We start from the raw sequence: 17,464 nt of genomic DNA, 5'->3' as shown, positions 1-17,464 counted from the left end.
GAGGATGATGAACCCCTTCGTTATCGTGTTCCCCTCAGGCAAGGTGCCAGAATAGGGTTCTAGATTGGATCTCGTGGTTCTGGAACTTGCGGCGATTGGATCTTGTCGACTCCCCTAGAGTTTCTGAAATATTTGAGTATTTATAAAGCTGAGAGGCGGTGGAAAGGACTCCCGTGGGCCCCACCACCCACCTGGGCGCGCCTGGGTCCTCTGTCGTGCCCTGGTGGGTTGTGGGGCCCGTGGGCCTCCCATCTGGTACTTTCTTGGCTCCCAAGTTGTCTTGTGGGCAGAAAAAAGTCTCCAAAAAGGTTCGTGGCATTTGGACTTCGTTTGGTACTAATATTCTGCGAAGTAAAAGACAAGCAAAAGACAACAACTGGCACTGGGCACTATGTCAATAGGTTAGTCCCAAAAAATGATATAAAATTGATATAAAATGAATATAAAACATCCAAGAGTGATAATATAACAGCATGAAACAATCAAAAAATATAGATACGTTGGAGACGTATCAGCATCCCCAAGCTTAATTCCTGCTCCCTAATTGGTGCTTTATAAGATAAGATGGAGACTCAAATAAAAATAAAATAAAAATTCCATAAAGTAAAACAGCTAGGCCCTTCGTAGAGGGAAGTAGAGATTTGTAGAGTTACGAGAGCTCAAAGCTTAAATTGTGCGATAAAATATTTTGAGAGGCATGCTTTTCCCGTCAACGAAAATGACTAAGTAATTCCTAATACTTTTCATGCTAGATACATCATAGGCGGTTCCCAAACATAATTTCTTTTTCCACTATTCTTTCACAATCCATGGTTAACCGTATACACGGGTGCCTTCCATACCAACATTTTCCAAGAAATTTATTATTTGACAACATAAACTAATTTTTTTTCATTTCGGGACTGGGCATCCCTATTACTGTCACACTCTCGTGCAATGACAAGTGAATAAACACTCATCTAGAGAATAACACATCTAGCATGGAAAAATATTGGCCACCCCCTGCATCTTCATGAGCGGTACGGGCACACAAAAAGGAAACTCATTTTGAAACTTAGAGTTGGCACATTCAAATTTACTTGGAACAGCACGGAAATACGCATATAGGTAGGTATGGTGGAGTCATATCACATAACTTAGTTTTAAGGAATTTGGATGCACAAGTAGTATTCCCACTTAGTACAAATGAAGGCTAGCAAATAGATTGAGAAGCAACCAACCAAGAAGCAAAAATTCTCATAAACGAGCATTAAACATAACTAACACCGAATAATGCACCACAAGTAGGATGTAATTTCATTGCATAACTATTGACTTTCATGTGCTTGCATAGGGAATCACGAACCTTGACACCAATGTCCTTACTAAAGTATAATTACTCACCAACATGACACACATATTACTGTCATCATATCTCAAAACTATTAAAAAGAATCAAGTTTATTTTGCCCAATGATCTATTATGAAAGTTTTTATTATATCCATCTTGAATATCTATCACTTTGGGACTAATTTCATATATTACCATTGCTTATGACAAGCTTTCAAACAAATTTAAGTGAAGAACATGAGCATAAATACTTTCATCTCTCAAAATAATATAAGTGAAGCATGAGAGAACATTTCTTCAAAATATACTAACTCTCAAATTAATCTAGTTGAAGTATGAGAGTATTTCTTCAAAAATTAAAGCACCACCGTGCTTAAAAAGATATAAGTGAAGCACTAGAGCAATTTCATAGCTCAAAAAAATTAAGTAAAGCACATAGAGAAATTCTAACAAATCTTAGCATCATTATGGATTTCTCAAAAAGGTGTGTCCAGCAAAGATGATTGTGATAAACTAAAAAGCAAATCAAGCAAAGACTCATATGATACAAGATGCTCCAAGAAAAACTCATGATTTGTGACGAATAAACATATAGCTCCAAGTAAAATACCGGTGGTCGTTAGAAGAGAGAGGGGATGCCTTCTGGGAAGGCATCCCCGAGGTAACTAAAGTGTCATCCAACAAACGAACAAGGTTGCCCTTATCTAAGTCTTTTAGCGGGAGAAACATACAATATTATTCTCAGGGTATCTCCATCGCCGACCCGTAGAACAGACACTACTTCCATCCGTAGACCAGGACCAGTCCGCGGACACTGATGCGGAAGACGACCATCCAAAGCTATCCACATATGTTCGGTTGCATTTCAAAATAAATTTAATGAAAGTGAATAAATTTTATGGATATTTAAACAAACCAAACAATATTCATTCATATTAAATCGGATTGTCATGTAGACCGGAGCAAACTAAATAAATTTGGCATATTTGAACTAAATCATACTCTAAACCGAGTCTAAATGACCGTCGGCGCCTGTTCGTCCATTTTTAGCCGGCCATGAGCCCAAGAACTAAACCTCCAGCTCGGCATCTATAGCCTCTGCCTCCACAGCCTACAAGGGGCTAATCGACTAACGATTTTGAGCCGCCAAGCTTGGTTTCAGCCCCAGCGAAAGGGCGATGGCCTTCATGGGACCCGAGCATCGGTGAACTTCCATGCTCTACTCTTCCTCGTTGCCGGAGGCGGTCTTGGACGTGTCGACTTAGTGGTTGTGGTGACGGGGCGCGGGCGGGGCGGAGTTGGCAACATCGTCCTCGTCCTCAGTCTTGTGTTGATCTGGACATGTGCTCTCTTCACGTAGAAAACTAAATATGAATTTGTTTTATGTCAATAACCAAGTACATGTGATCTGTATGTGAGCGAGAACTAAACATTTGATCTTTATTGAACCGAAAGGATTATATATTCGATCTCTGTTTAACTCGGCTGGTGCCGCTTCAATGTCGGAGTGCCAGTGAGAGGTCGCGTCGCTCTGAGCTGGCATGAATGTGGCACTGGTTCTCTGGAGCGGCGTTGAGGGCTTCGAGTGGGAAGAGATGCATGCGAGGGAGGGTTTTTTGGGTGGGCCGGGGCAATCAGAATTGATTGTGGCAATGGTCTGGATGCACGCAAAGCCCCTCTAGTTTGTTTCCGGATTGCGGGAAAATTAGGTCCGAACCGGTCGACGGATCGATATAGACACGCGCTCGATGGCAAAACACGTCCGGTCTAAACCGCACAGTCTAGACGATTGCAGACGTTTTGAGCGATGTCGTTGAAGATGCCCTTAAATACTCCTCGATAGTTTAATAATTCATGTAAAGTGTTTTATAAAATTATCAAAAGATTTGAATTCTAATGATTTTGATTATTTAGTTTTATATTGAATGTTATTTTATTTGAAATATTATATTTCATTCCCATGTTTGTTTTCACCGCTCTTGGCCCAAACCCAAGAAAATACCCGTGTACAAAGTGATAAAAATACAACGTTAGAGTCACCCTAGACAAATGTTGTGGTTGAGCGGCCAGCACATGCACATACCTACACCCAGCAGCCACGTGTACCTCCACCGACCGCTGTATAGCTTATCTGTTGGCGATCCAGTGAGAATCTGATTCTCAGTCCTTGTTAATTCCGTTGCCTCGCCGAGTATCTCTTCGATGTATTGGGAGTTTATTTTCTGTCTATTGTTTTGGAGGAGGCTGGTTGATATTATGGATAATCTGCGATCGTATATAAATTGATAATAATCAGTTGAAGGGAGCGAGGTGGGACAAAACCTCGAACGTAATCAACGCACGACCAGACAGAGTTTGCGTGTGTGCCGGTTGAACGTACGGGCGAAAATTCTGTTGTTTTTGGAGTAGGACGTGGCCGGGGGTTGAATACTACAAAACGCAAGGACAAGGCCAAGGCCCAACGGGATTGCAGCCCAGCTAGGCGACCAAGAAAGAACGTAGAGACAAAAATTAGTACCACCTTGAATATGTTTTAAATTCAAACTGAAAGCATAAATTCATGGGAAAATGCGTATTGTGATGGTGAACCCGACAAAGTCAATCCGTACTTTATTATTAGGAAAAGACTAACAAAAAGGCACGTGCGTTGCAACGGAACAATGCCACACACCTTAGCCTTGATAATAATGCCTCAAGACATTCCCTCTCAGTATCATGAGCTTCTATCTGGCGGCGACCATGAGTGGAGAGCATAGGTGACAAGCAACAATTGGATCACCAATGAAGTTGTGGCGGTGCGTCGTGCACTACACACATCTTGTATTTGTCCTCCATAGGAGGATCGCATAATGTTCGCCCATCTACTGCTACCCCTGCAGCCAACTCACACATCTTCCGGTTGCTAGCACGACCATCAAACACAGGGAAGATGTGAAAAATTATTGTCATATTAATGGTCAACCAAGCACATCTAGTTTAGAGTAGCATCATAGGGAAATTTACTCAGACGTGGAGTTTCTAATCTTGAGGTCAAATGCTCCTTGATGAACAGTAAATTTGAAAACAAATAGAAAATTTTTCAAAAATTCTGATTTTTTAGTAAACTTTAAAGAATGTTTAGACTGCAAAAAAATTCAACAAGAAATCACATTGGTGCAAAGGCGTGATAAAAAACAAAATCGATGCTCTGGTCAACCAAGCACATCTTGTACAAATGCAGCAAAAGTTTAGAGTAGCATCATAGGAAAATTTACTCAGATGTGGAGTTTCTAATCTCGAGCTGAAATGCTCTTGGATGAACTGTGAATTCAAAATAAAAACATTTATTCCATAAAATTCTGATTTTTTGTCGTAAACTTTAAAGAATGTTTAAGTGCAAGAAGAAATTCATCACAGAATCATCGGTACAAGGCGTGATAAAAAAACAAAATCGATGTTACTTTCAAACGCATTTTGGAGCTCTGAATTTTTTTGGTACGACTTGCTCCAATGTTATTTTGTTATGAAAATTTGCATGCCCTTCAAACATTTCAAAAAATATTTTAGAATTTTTTTATTTTATTTTATTGTTTACGAATTTACTGTTCATAGTTCATAGTAGGTGGTAGATCATATGCAGTTATTCTAAATGTGCGTATACACTTGTCCGATCATATCATGCATGAGTGGCATTAGTTGGAAATCAGTCCATCCTGTAGTTCGTCAAAGCTGAGACAAATGTAGGAAGGCAAGTAGCTTAGGGGGAGGTGCTCGGCCTCGATGGCCTGCCATACTCGTCTGTCGGCGCTACACCGAGGTCCACGCACGCCGTCATGTCGTCAGTCAGAGTTCGAGCAAACCGCAGCAACCGTGCTGCTTCTGCTCATTGAGTTGTTGGCTAGTTCCATCGCACCCGTGTCCGTGTGGAGCTGTAGTGGTGTGGCTACGGACTCTTGGCCTCGGCCGTTGTTGCCGTCAGCCTCGGCCTCGTTCTTCTTCCATCCATGGCGCCAAAGCAAAGCATGTTCCTGCTCCTCTCCTCTTCTCTTCACTTCCCCATGCTCCTGCTCCTCCTCTTCACTTCCCCAGCGCCAATTCTCCCCAATCGATTCCCTAGGCCGCAAGGGCATCCCCATCAATTGTCTTCGGTCATCCATGCCATCTGGTGGTGCTCCTTTCTTCTCCTGTGCCCCCCATGTTGACGGGACTAAACGTAGATGACGGCCCCCAAATTAGTACCACCTCGTTTATATTACAATTTTGTTTATACAAATTGTAAAAGCGTATTATGATATGAGAAAAAAGCGTATTGTGACAATGAACCCACGAAGTCAATCCGTGCTTTATTATTAGGAAAAGATTTTGAAAACCAATATAAGATGATACTAAGTACGATGCAAACGCATACATCAAGCACCGACACAACGTACTAGTACACCCTGATACGAGCATGTGGCCTGATGCTAGGCATTACCAAAAGATGCCACGGTAAGATAGTTCTGATGCTCACACAAAACACCAAGCTAATTTAGCTACATGGATGGAGCTACTAGCCCTTGCACATGTCCATACAAAAGGACCAACCAACCAACTTAACCCTACGTGAATCGTGGCATCGAGCCACTTTTCCATCCATGCCGATCTGATGACTGATGTGCCTTCAAGCGCTGCTGGGGGCCTTGAGGAAGACGTCGGTGAGGACGGTCTTGGACTGCAGCGACGCCTTGAGGATCTCCAGGCCCTGCAAGATTCAGAGGAAATGGAACGCGACGATTTACTGATGCACATGATTAACAAAGAAATATGGAAGAGAGAAACATGCACATCATATGATAAGAGAAAGCGCACCTCGTCGTAGCCGAGCTGCACGGTCTTCTCCTGGAGCGCGCTGAGATCCTTGACGGCGAATGTGTTGAGCAGGGTGATGCTGGAGATGGAGGACATGGGCGTCACGGCGAGATCGTCCATCACCGTGTACGTCACGATGCCCTGCACGAACCCCTTGGTGCCGACGCTGGCGGCCACCTTGCCATTGCCTGGGATGAAGTGCATGGCCGTGGTCATCGAGCAACCGCGACCGCACTGGCACATGGTGCCGCTGGTGTCGGTCACGTAGCTGGTGCAGCCGCTGTAGCTGCATTTGAAGAATCCCTTGGACTGCCCAGAAGACGGCTGCGTCAAGCGGAACATCTTGGTGCCAGCCGCGGGCGAGAGCACGGCGGGGTGGAGGAGGGCGTCCTTGGCCGCGTCGGGCTGGACGTAGGTGCTGTCAAGCTTCTCGACGCTGCCGTAGAGGTTGCCGACGCAGCCGACCATGGCTTCCTTCCCCAGCAGCTTGACGGCGGTGCCGACGGGCAGCGAGAGTAGGGAGAAGAGGAAGTCCACCACGTCCTTGCTCGCCTCCGCGAACAGCACGCGCTGGGCCTTGGTGCCGATGAGGAGCTTCATGCTCAGCGCGGTGCTCGCCATTCTGAAGCTCTTGCCTTGCCTGTGGCGTGTGTGGTGGTGAGCTGAGGACCAAGGAGAAATAGGCTTGAGTGCTTGGCACCGAGCGTGCTGTTTGAGTATTTAAAAGGGGAAGAGGAGCCAGAGCTGGCCGTGGATTGGACCGAGGTGACGAGACGGGAGATAGAGAGAGAGCAGCTCATGGGGGCATGGCCATGGACAGACTAGGCTTGCGCTGAGAGCAAAACGATTTGTGTTGGCAGGTACTAGATCTGTGACCGTGACAAAACAGCGCGCGACTCAGTGACGGGATCCCTGCGCGCACGGCAGTCGAGTCGATAGGCACGGCGACCGTGATGAGGCGGTACCAACTTGCCGGAGCGTCATCATCATGCCAGCCACTAGCACCATCTATCGCCGACGACATGGCTCGGATGAGGTCTCGAGCACCGTCTATCGCCGACGAGATGGCTCGGATGAGGTCTCGAGCTATCGCATTTGTCTAGGGCGCCCACGCACCGCACTGCCGTGCCAGCGTAGGCCGAATCGTAACGCCACCAACGCACGATTCTAAACACACCTTCATTTTGTTTAAATTTCGTCTGTTTGGGACGATAAGAGCTTCTTTGATTCAAAGAAATTTTATAGGATTTCTGATGAATTGAAATCTTTAGGATTTTTCCTATATTGGTCCTTTGATTCATAGAATTAGATCTCATAGGAATTTTTCTATGGAATCTTTTATACTACATTTCATAGAAAATTTAACATCCACTCCAACCTTTTTTTACAATTTCTTTATTTTTCCTGTGACATCAAAATTCTATAGAATTCAAATGGGCATGTCACTCCAACCCTACACTTTTTCTATGCCTACGTTTTCAAAATCCTACGAATCAAAGAGGCCCTTCATAGAAAATTTAACTTCCACTCCAACCTTTTTTTATAATTCCTTTGTTTTTTCCGTGGCATTAAACAATCATTGCCAATTCTATAGGATTCAAATGGACATGTCACTCCAACCCTACATTTTTGCTATTCCTGCGTTTTTAAAATCCTACGAATCAAAGAGGCCCTAAAATGGAGGCATGTGTCCCATTTGGCCCGTCTGCCGTTAGGTGCACGCAATGTGTGGCTGCATCCCATTCTGTCCGGCCTAATATGAAAAAAAAAGACCGACCACACTTTCAAAAACATAAAAAATAAACGTAATTAAATAGTTCTAAAATATTTAAACCGTTTAAAACAAGATCTGGCCAGTACATTAAACATAACTTAAAATTTAAAAACATATAAAAAAACTAGACGCCGCTGCCGTGGTTCTCGTCGATGTCGTCACCGTCCTTCTCCTCGTCGTGCCTGGTGAGGTCGAGGTAGGAAGGTGGCTGCCAGAGGTGGGTAGGCGGCCCCTGTGGTGGTTGCATGGCCGGAGGCCCCTACACGACCTCCTCCCGTGATGGGGACGGCAACCACGCCTCGGCACCCACCCACGAGGGCGGCACCGAGACGAACTCCGCCGTCCATGGCATCGTGTCCGTCCAGGACCACGTTTGCCCCATCATTGCTGCGAAGTGCGGCTCGGCGGCGGCAGCCTTCTCCTCCTCCTTGATGATGGTGGCCCCCTGCAACTCTGGGCGGATGGCGATGTCGCCCGCGGCGGAGAGGGCCATCATCACCTCGAGGTCGTGCCATTGGGCCACGTCGTGGTCGTGGAAGGACTGCTCCATGACCTGTCGCACGAATTCCTCCGCCTCCTTGGCAGTCATGGGAGGTGGCGGTGGCGGTGGCGGTGGCGGGGACGGGGACGGAGACTAGGCCTACTTCCTCGTCTTGTCGGGGTCCACTTCCACATCCCCATGTCAGTGGCTAGCGGGGAGTGAGGAGGGACGAGCGAGAGGCGGCACTAGGTTTTCCTTGTCGGGCGGGAGGGGCAGGAGAAATCAGTGGAAGAGTGTGGACACGGCGCGAAGCTGGACTGGCCAGTCCACAGTTTCGCCATATAAAAAAGGACGCGTCCAAGGGCGGCTGAGAGGCTGACATGCGGGGCTGTCCACCCGTGCGGATTAAATGGAGCCGATGGGAAACAATTTCACGACCAACATGCGGGCCTGAGGGAGGACGACGAGAAGACGTGTGCGCGTCCGTCCAGTGTTTGTCTCGACGCAAATCCAGCCCAAACATACGCCCGCTGTGGGTCAAAACGGACACAAGACAGTCGTATTTTATGTTTGTTCCCGGGCGCTGGGCCACCATATCTGTCCATTTCAATCCAAACCAACAGAAATGAACAAGCCCGGACCAAATACGGCAGCGCGTTCGAGTTGCCCATAGAGCCTCTACAGCACGAAGAGCATCTATAATCAAAATTATGAAATTGTGGTCAACACATAAAATTACCGGTGATGATTGTTTGTGTGATGATCATAACATGATCTTAAAGAATGAGCGTGAGGATGAAATCTATGATCTAGGTTTCTATTTCAAGATGAACATGTTGTGCCTCAGCATGGAGGGGTGACAATGTTTACACATTTGATTCAATTTGATTACGAAATGCGTGATTGGGGAACTCACAAAATCAACTACAAGATAATTTGATTAAACACATGTAAGCTCACCTTGACAACCAATAGATACATCGGCTCTTTTCTTTCAAATATATTTGTGACAATTTAAATTCTTTTGGTTTGTAACTACAAGATTTCATTTGGTTGCAGACCTACAATATTTATATTTGGTTAAATTATGCGAACTTTGACAATGTATTTGATATGCATACAAAGAATATGGTTGCGTATCCGTGGTGCGGACGAAAATGCGTCGGCGTGGTGGGCGCACTGACCATCCAAACACGGACGATGGCACATGCAGCCCAAAACACTGGCCTAAGAGCAACTCCAACCGGGTCACCCATTTCGTCCGCCTATGTTTGGTAGGGTCACTGCGGACCAAAACGTCGGCCCAACACGCGGACCCAAACCCAAAACACATCCGCTTCATGTTCACGCCAACCCATTTTATGCTCAAATTTGGGCCTGAAATGCGTCGGCATGGACGCGCCGTGCTCCCCCCCATTGTCCGCCGCAGTCCCACATGGCGCCCGACCAACGATCGGACGCGGTCATATTAATAGCGGCACCAATAGCAGGGCCACGCGTCAGCCTATGGAAGCGTCGGGAGGCCATCCTGTTTTAGTCCACGCGTCCGGGGGCCTGGCCTCATCCACTTTCACTACCGTCCACATATACCAACCCACAACCAACCCCTAGCCATGTGGTTCTTCAGTGGCTCCGGCAAGAGCGAGGGCAAGTTCACCCCTGCGCTTCCACCTCATATGCACTTCGTCCTCCGTCGCCGGCGCCTGTCGGCCCGCAGGACAGCGGCTGCACATTCTGATGCACCAAGTGCGATGGCATTGGGAGTTCATGCAGCTGCTGAGAGCAACTCCAACGGGCCGACCCAAACGGACGGCGATTTCGTCCGCTTTTTGTCCGTTTGGGTCGGCCGCCCGTTCGGCGTCCGCCCTATTTTTCATATGGGTCGGCAGCGCGCCCGACGCGCCGACCCATATGTGCAGGCGTGACCGGCTGGCCGCCCAATTTTGCATTGCATTCAACGTATGGCGAAATGAAAATTTAACAAACAAAATAGTCCGCCCAAATAAATAGTATAGTTCACAAGCCAAATAAAAATAAAATTGTTTCACATGGTTTTGCAAACGAATAAAAAAAATACATTTATTGGTTGCCAACATGAGTCCACATATGCTCAACCAAATTATTTTGCAGTTGCACGTGAGTTTCGCAATCACGCATGTCTTCATGAAACTGAGTGAACTGCTCAAATGTTGCCGCTACTCCATACTCAGGCACAACATTCTCACCCTGAAACTGAAAGTCTTGATCGTACAGACGTTCCGGGCGCTCGTCTTCTACGATCATATTGTGCATGATCATTAAAGCAGTCATCACCTTCCATAGTTTCTGCGTGCTCCAAGTATTAGCACGATACCGAACGATGCCCCATCGAGATTGCAAAACACCAAAGGCACGATCGACATCCTTTCTAGCACTCTCTTGCTCTTGGACAAATCTTTTCCTTTTTTTCTCCGACAGGGTTAGATATTGTCTTGACAATAATGGTCCACTGAGGATAGATACCGTCACCTAGATAATACCCTTTGTCGTAGGTGTGGCCGTTGACAGTAAAGTTCACCGGTGGGCTGTTGCCTTCGGCAAGTCTAGCAAACACCGGCGAGCTGGGTTGGCGCGTTCGTTTGGGTCGACGCGTTGGGCCACTTTTTCTCTCCGCGCCGACCCAAACGAACGGCCACATACAAAATGGGTCGTTCCATTGAAGTTGCTCTGACGTACCCCGACATCATGCTGCCACACGACTGGCATCTCGATCCGTAGCGGATCTCAGTGTGGCGGGCGCACGCAGAGAAGATGCACAGGCGTTGGTCATTGCTCACGCCGGAGCAGGAAGGGATGCCGGAGTACGTGGCAGAATCTCCCTATTGGTAGGTCTGGTTTGTCTTCGAACATGAGGAGCAACGGTGGCTCGGCGTGCAGCTCCACCACACGAGGCAAGCAGCTGAGTCAATGTGTACTCGATTGATTGATGGACATCAGTCATTGGTCAAGGGCCGAGGGTCAAAATGTGGCGTGCGCCGCCAGCCGTGCCTGCCACCGGCCGACGGTTCCCAACGCGCGATGGGACATGGCATGGCCATAGCTGCACCGCCTAGCCATAGTCTCATAGGGGAAAGAGTACGGTACAGTAGAATACAATTGTTTGTTCTAGCGGCGTGGATAAATCAGCTGTATCGGTACGTTTTGGATAGTTAGGCCAATTTCATCGTGTGATTTCAAACGGACGTCTATTTTATCCGAATTCTGTCCATTTGAATAAGACGATGGGTTGTGTCCGGGTGTGTCTTGTGATGCGGTGGCCGTGCGTCTAGCACGTAGACACATCCTAGCCGCATCTTGTTCACTACATTTTTCTTTGCAAGTCCTTAATTTTTTTTCATCATTCATTTTTGGTATATGAAAAATACGTCATCACATTTTGAATAAAAGAAGTAAGAACAAAGAAAACAAGAACCACAAAAATACATTTTAGAAGATACCCAACTTTCATAACTGCTCCCTTGAGTTGAGTTAGGATCTTCTCGATACACTCATTGTTGATCTGTGGAGGAGACTCAATCTGGCATTCTCCTTTCTTCTTCAAGCCAGAAGTCGATGTTACTTCCCCACATCTAGTCTCGTGTCTAGCCTCTAATCTAGCAACAAGTGCAGTTGTCTCATCTACAACCTCTATGCTAGCTAAAAGTGCACGAACATATACTAAATTTTGCTCTATCAATATATCGATGTACTCTTATTCCCAATACCAAAACTTGCATCCATGCTACACAATAAAATTTGAAGTTAGCACAACTAGTCAAATCTAGCGCACAAACCGAAGCTAAAAGGACCACGTACCCCATCGTTTCAGCACTTGATGAACACCCATCCGGGATGTTCCGGCGTTGTAGACACGCGGCGCACGATCATCCTTGGGCAGTGGTCGCACTTAATGAGTGGCAACGGTGCGCCGACGAGCTTTTGGGCAAGCATCGAGCCCGGCCGATCGCCATTCGTGTATCTGCCGACGGACCACTGACGGTGCAGATCCGAGCGGCTAGAGGAGGAGCCACTGCCTGCATGTGGCCTTGCGACCCTGTCAGGGCCTTCTGGCGAGGTGCCCGGCCACTCCATCGCGCGGCCCGGCCTGCCACACTCGGGCGAGCTCAAGACCGACCGGATACGCCCCAAATTCGGCCGACGGGTGCGCAAACCAAGTGGCCGTGGTTGGGTAGCTCGGCGGCGCCGAGGGAAAGGGCTTGGGCGAGCGCGCGTCCGAACTGCACGGCTACAATGGCAGCGGTGGCAGCGAGGGGAAGAGTGGGGAAGAGTGGAGGGAGGTACGGCCGGAGGGAGGGAGGGGGGCGGATAGAAAAAGGCCCGCCCTGTGCCACCGACAGGCGGGCGAGTGGAGGACACGCGCAGACGGTCCGCGCGACCGCGTGGTGTTCATTTCACCCCAAAAACGGCACAAACTTAGGCCACGAATGGGTCGAAAGCGGACACAAAACAGACAAAAATTCGTATGCTCCCGCGCGCTGGGCCGCCTTTTTTGTTCATTTTAGTCCAAACAAACGGGGGCAGACAAGATAGAGTCGCGCAGCGAAGTTGGCCTTAGCGTGCCTCTAAATCTTCTGCTGTTTCTTTTTACCAGCAGGGAGACCTTTTTGTTCAATTCATAAATTATGCAGCAAATTTAGGTTGCGGCTGATATCTTTGGCCTGAACAGTCAATCAAAAATCGAAAATTTTACCCTACCACCGACCGACGGTTCCCAACGCGCGATGGGACATGGCATGGCCATAGCTGCACCGCCTAGCCATAGTCTCGTGGGGGAAGGAATACGGTACAGTAGAATACAATTGTTTGTTCAATAATACTAGTAGAACCAGCTGGAATATCAGAAATGGTTGCAGCGTCAAACGGCGTGGATTAAATCAGCTACGTCTTGGATAGTAGCTTGGACGATCAGGGGAGTGACGCCGCTAATTTCAGTACTCCTTGGATCAATAGTACTTACTTCTTGTTTATCTAGCACTATACATTTAGATATATTCATTGGAACAACAAATAATATAGATTAGAGAGAGTATGTGTACATCAAATGATAAAATCTATTGCTATGTTTCGCGAACTTAAATAACGAGAAAGAAGTAACTTCAACATAGCCGAATGAGATGACATGTGTCTCAAATGATAAAAATTTAGGCCTCTTTTGGTTCATAGGATAGGGTTATTATAGGAATATGAATCTTATAGGAAATGAGATGACATGTGTCTCAAATACTATGAGTAGGAATAGGAAACAAGATGTCATTTGGTATTTTTCCATGAGTCTAGGCTCTTTTTTATTTTCCTATGAAATATGGAGGATAGGAACCAATCCTATGTAGAAAAGGGCTCTAAAGGAAAAAAATCCTATAAAAAATTTATCCTATAGAATTTTTACAAAAATCCTACAAACCAAAGCAGGCCTTAGATAGACTAGTAGGTTGCATGAAAAAAAATGTAACTCATGATTGACATGCACACGTGTTGATGTGGCATGGCTGCACGCTTAAAAAGAGTTTGGAATGAGTTAATGTAATCATGCCCCCTTAGAAAGTCTTGTATACCACTCATAAGTTATATTATTTGATTTCCTTTTTTATGTTATCATATGCAATGTATTGGTTGGATACTTTGGCGCTGTTTTTTTTTAGCAAAAGAGGGTGGACTCCCCTCCCATTTCATTAACAAAACCAATGCACAAGAACAAGTTCAGATAGCAAGTTTTTTCAGTCCTCTAGATGACTAACCCTTTAAGAGGGAATTACCAACCTTAGCAGTTCAAATTTAGATCAACTAACATTCCTAGGCCACATGCGGCAAGGATAGAGAGGAGACGCAGCACCCGAAATCGGAGAAAAGCAAAAACACAAGCAAAAACTACTAGCTTTCGAACAAGAATAGAGAACATGTCCATCATGCTAAGATCCGCCTTCAACTCCAACCTCGTTCAGATCCAAGGTCCCGCCACCATGACTCATGGCCTCCAAGTCCCGGATCAAGTGGGCTGCCAACGACTTGGGCATCATATGCAGCCATTCGGGAATGTAAGCGCCTGCTGCTTGGCGTGTCTGGATTGCCCCGGCATCCATGCCGGATCCTGGCTTCCTGCCCGCTCCAGATGGATCAAGCGTGGGTTCTACGGGCAAGCGTGTTGCCGCACCGTAGATTGATGTGTGCTATTTCTGATGAGATTGTAGTCAGTGATGTGCTGCGTTGTTCATGTTGGTCCGAATAGTGACCACTCCATCCCGACGGCGACCTTCCTATGGGTTTTGTTGATATCAGAAGGTCCTGGCGAGGGCTGCTCCTTCCAGAATTGGTGGTTGTCTCAATGGTGAGATGCAATCTATGGACGGCGGCTTGCCGCATAGGATATGGTTGTGCAGCAGCGGCCATCGGTTTTCGACCCCAACTCATGAAGCTGCTAGGATCGCGAAAAAGTGATGCCGAAAACACATGATTTACTCTGATGACGGTGCTTCTTGAGCACCCAGTCTCGGGCTCCAGGCTGAAATCCTTGGTCTGACCTGAGTTGGTTATACCTGACAATGATGATGTTTTTGCGTCGTTACCTTTTTGAAGGCATTGCTCGGATATGCTCGGACTAGTTCTTCAGGTTGAAACCCTAGATTCTGACCTATGATGGTTGGATTCGGTGACGACGGCGCTTGAGCGTAGCTCCCTTCCTAGAGGCGTTGTTGTTGAAAAACCTTGTTATCCTTGTAATGCCATGAGATGGAGGATGCGGGTTTGATCACTATTGTAGTTGTTGACTGCGGATTTGATCGCTCCGGGATTTTTTCTCTCGCTTAGGCATAGCTTTAGTCTTATAGAGTATAACTTTGCTGTTTGCCAATATATTTTTTCGTGGGTTGGTGTTGGCTATTCTCATCTGAGTTTCATTTGAGCCAATTTCATTTATATAAAAAATTAGCCAAAGCTTCACTGCCTATACTGAAATATGACTTGGGTGAGTCGGATGTGTTTCCCTGTCCACCAAATGTCCCTGACACGATGGCACCAAGCTGCACCGGTGAACAGCAAAATGAAGCACAATGAATAAATGTGGCGTGGCGCGGCGTGCTTGCTTGCTTGGTTGGCCTTGCAGTGGTAAAATTGACAAATTTGATCTATGAACAAAATTAAATCACAGAATGAATTGTCCGTAAAACTATTTCACGCAGCTGATCTTTTTGTGTGACACCCGACACGAAGACACCACACTACACTGTGCAACGCTTCACAGATAGGCACTACACGTCTAGCCAGCGTCGCATCGTGTGTTCCGAAAATTACTAAGTCAGTGTGCAGTGCCTGAGAGCTAGGCGCCACGCTATACAGTGTCGCGCCTATCTTCTAGGCGTTGCACTAGTGGTTGCTTCATTTTATAGTGCAACCACTAGTGCAGCGCCTGAGAGTTAGGCGCCACACTATACAATGCAGCGCTTAGCTCTTAGGCTCTGCACAATGACATAGCAATTTTTAGGCAGTCTGGGGTGCAACGCTAGCCAGGCGTGTAGCGCCTATCTGTGAGACATTGCACAGTGTAGTGTGGCGCCTTAGTGTCAGATGTCACACAAAAAGGTCAACCGCGTGAAATAGTTTCACGGGCAGTTCATTTTGTGATTTAATTTTGTCCACAGGTCAAATTTGTCGAACTTGCCCTTGGCAGTAAGCAAGGAAAGGTGTTGGAGCATCTGGGGAAAGAGCTTCGATCGGTGTGTAGACTGGCTGGCTGCGAGAGGAGTAGGAGTACTACTGTCTACTAGCTTTCTGCCTTGGCTTGGCCTTCATCTTCATGCAAAGGAAGGAAGATCTCCTGCTCTCATCGTTGCCCAGGACAGGACAGGACAGGACAGGAAGGAGGATGCACTCAAACTCACTCCATCCATCCTCGCAGCAAGCTCACCCGAGTCGAGAGGTTTGCTCCTTCATCCTCTCCAGGTCTCTCACTCACTGGTTCTTGTTTTGTTTTTTCCTCTTTCTTTCTTGTGCCCAGGGGTGGCTGCTACTACTCCACTACTCCCTCCGTAAACTAATATAAAAGCGTTTAAATGCTTTTATATTAGTTTACGGAGGGAGTAGTATCTATGCTACTGTACTTCGAAGCCGGGAGAAATCCCTTACGTATCAAGAGCTGGTTTTGATTGATGTGGTTTTTGTTGCCCTGCTCCCAACAAGAGAAGAAGATGGATCACGGCGGCAAGAAGGCGAGGTTCACTGACAGCGACACCCTGCAAGTCAAGCAAGAAGCCTCGGCGGGACGAGATACCAGCGGAGCGACAGCGATGGTGGTGGCCGCGCCGATACCCAAGGTGGCCGTCGAGATCGACAAGCCCCTTCTTGACTGCCCACTCTGCTTTTCACCCTTGAAACCTCCCGTATACCAGGTATTCGTCCGTCCATTCGTTTGCTTTCTGATGATCAACGCATTCATCTTCCCCTTCTCCTCCGATTCATGCCATTACGATGCGTGGTATTTATTCATTCGACTTGATTTGTTTGCAGTGCGGGGCTAAGCACGCGGCGTGCGGCAGCTGCGCCGCCAGCCACTCCAACAACTGTCAGCTGTGCGTCGGCGGCGGCGGCGTGTACGAGCACATCCACTGGCTGGACCCGTATGTCCTGGCGATGAAGGTGCCGTGCCCCTACGCGGCGTACGGCTGCCGGACCCGGGTGGGCTACTGCCTGGCCGCCGACCACGGGCTGGAGTGCCCGCACGCGCCATGCCGCTGCCCGGAGCCCGTCTGCGACTTCCTCGGCTCCCCGCCGGCGCTCTCCGACCACCTCGCCTTGCAGCACCACTGGCTCGTCACCACCATGACATTCGGCAAGGCGCACCCGCTGGAGATGCATGTTGTTGCCGTAGCTCCGTCTCTCTAGCTCGCCCTCACTTGCCGTGGCACGAACCAACGAAGAAGAAGGAGGTGGAGAAGAACCCGAGCACAGAGATGACATGGTGATGTTTTTCCTGGAGCCCGAACTCCACCCGCCGCGCGTACGGCGTCTTTTCCCTCGAGCACGT

At 47.5% G+C, this 17,464-nt stretch overlaps 1 protein-coding gene across 1 annotated transcript; it reads right to left on the bottom strand.

The window, feature by feature from the left end:
* Window positions 1-5,771: 5,771 nt before the first annotated feature.
* LOC119271739 lies at window positions 5,772-6,785 on the bottom strand. Its single transcript, XM_037553448.1, has 2 exons — window positions 6,158-6,785; window positions 5,772-6,050 (listed from the first exon to the last, which is right to left on the bottom strand). Exons 1-2 carry the CDS (start codon window positions 6,776-6,778, stop codon window positions 5,970-5,972), a joined length of 702 nt encoding a protein of 233 aa, XP_037409345.1. The 5' UTR covers window positions 6,779-6,785; the 3' UTR covers window positions 5,772-5,969.
* Window positions 6,786-17,464: the final 10,679 nt, after the last annotated feature.

Source organism: Triticum dicoccoides, chromosome 3A (assembly GCF_002162155.2).
Source record: "Triticum dicoccoides isolate Atlit2015 ecotype Zavitan chromosome 3A, WEW_v2.0, whole genome shotgun sequence".
NCBI classification, from domain to species: Eukaryota; Viridiplantae; Streptophyta; class Magnoliopsida; order Poales; family Poaceae; genus Triticum; species Triticum dicoccoides.
This window is presented reverse-complemented; position numbering and strand designations above follow the sequence as displayed.

Bases quoted from the DNA above. Each gene is read 5' to 3' on its own strand.
- LOC119271739 (XM_037553448.1), bottom strand. From the start codon at position 6,778: ATGGCGAGCACCGCGCTGAGCATGAAGCTCCTCATCGGCACCAAGGCC. The intron at 6,051-6,157 runs GTGCGCTTTCTC...TGAATCTTGCAG, and splicing joins TGCAGCTCGGCTACGACGAG to GGCCTGGAGATCCTCAAGGC.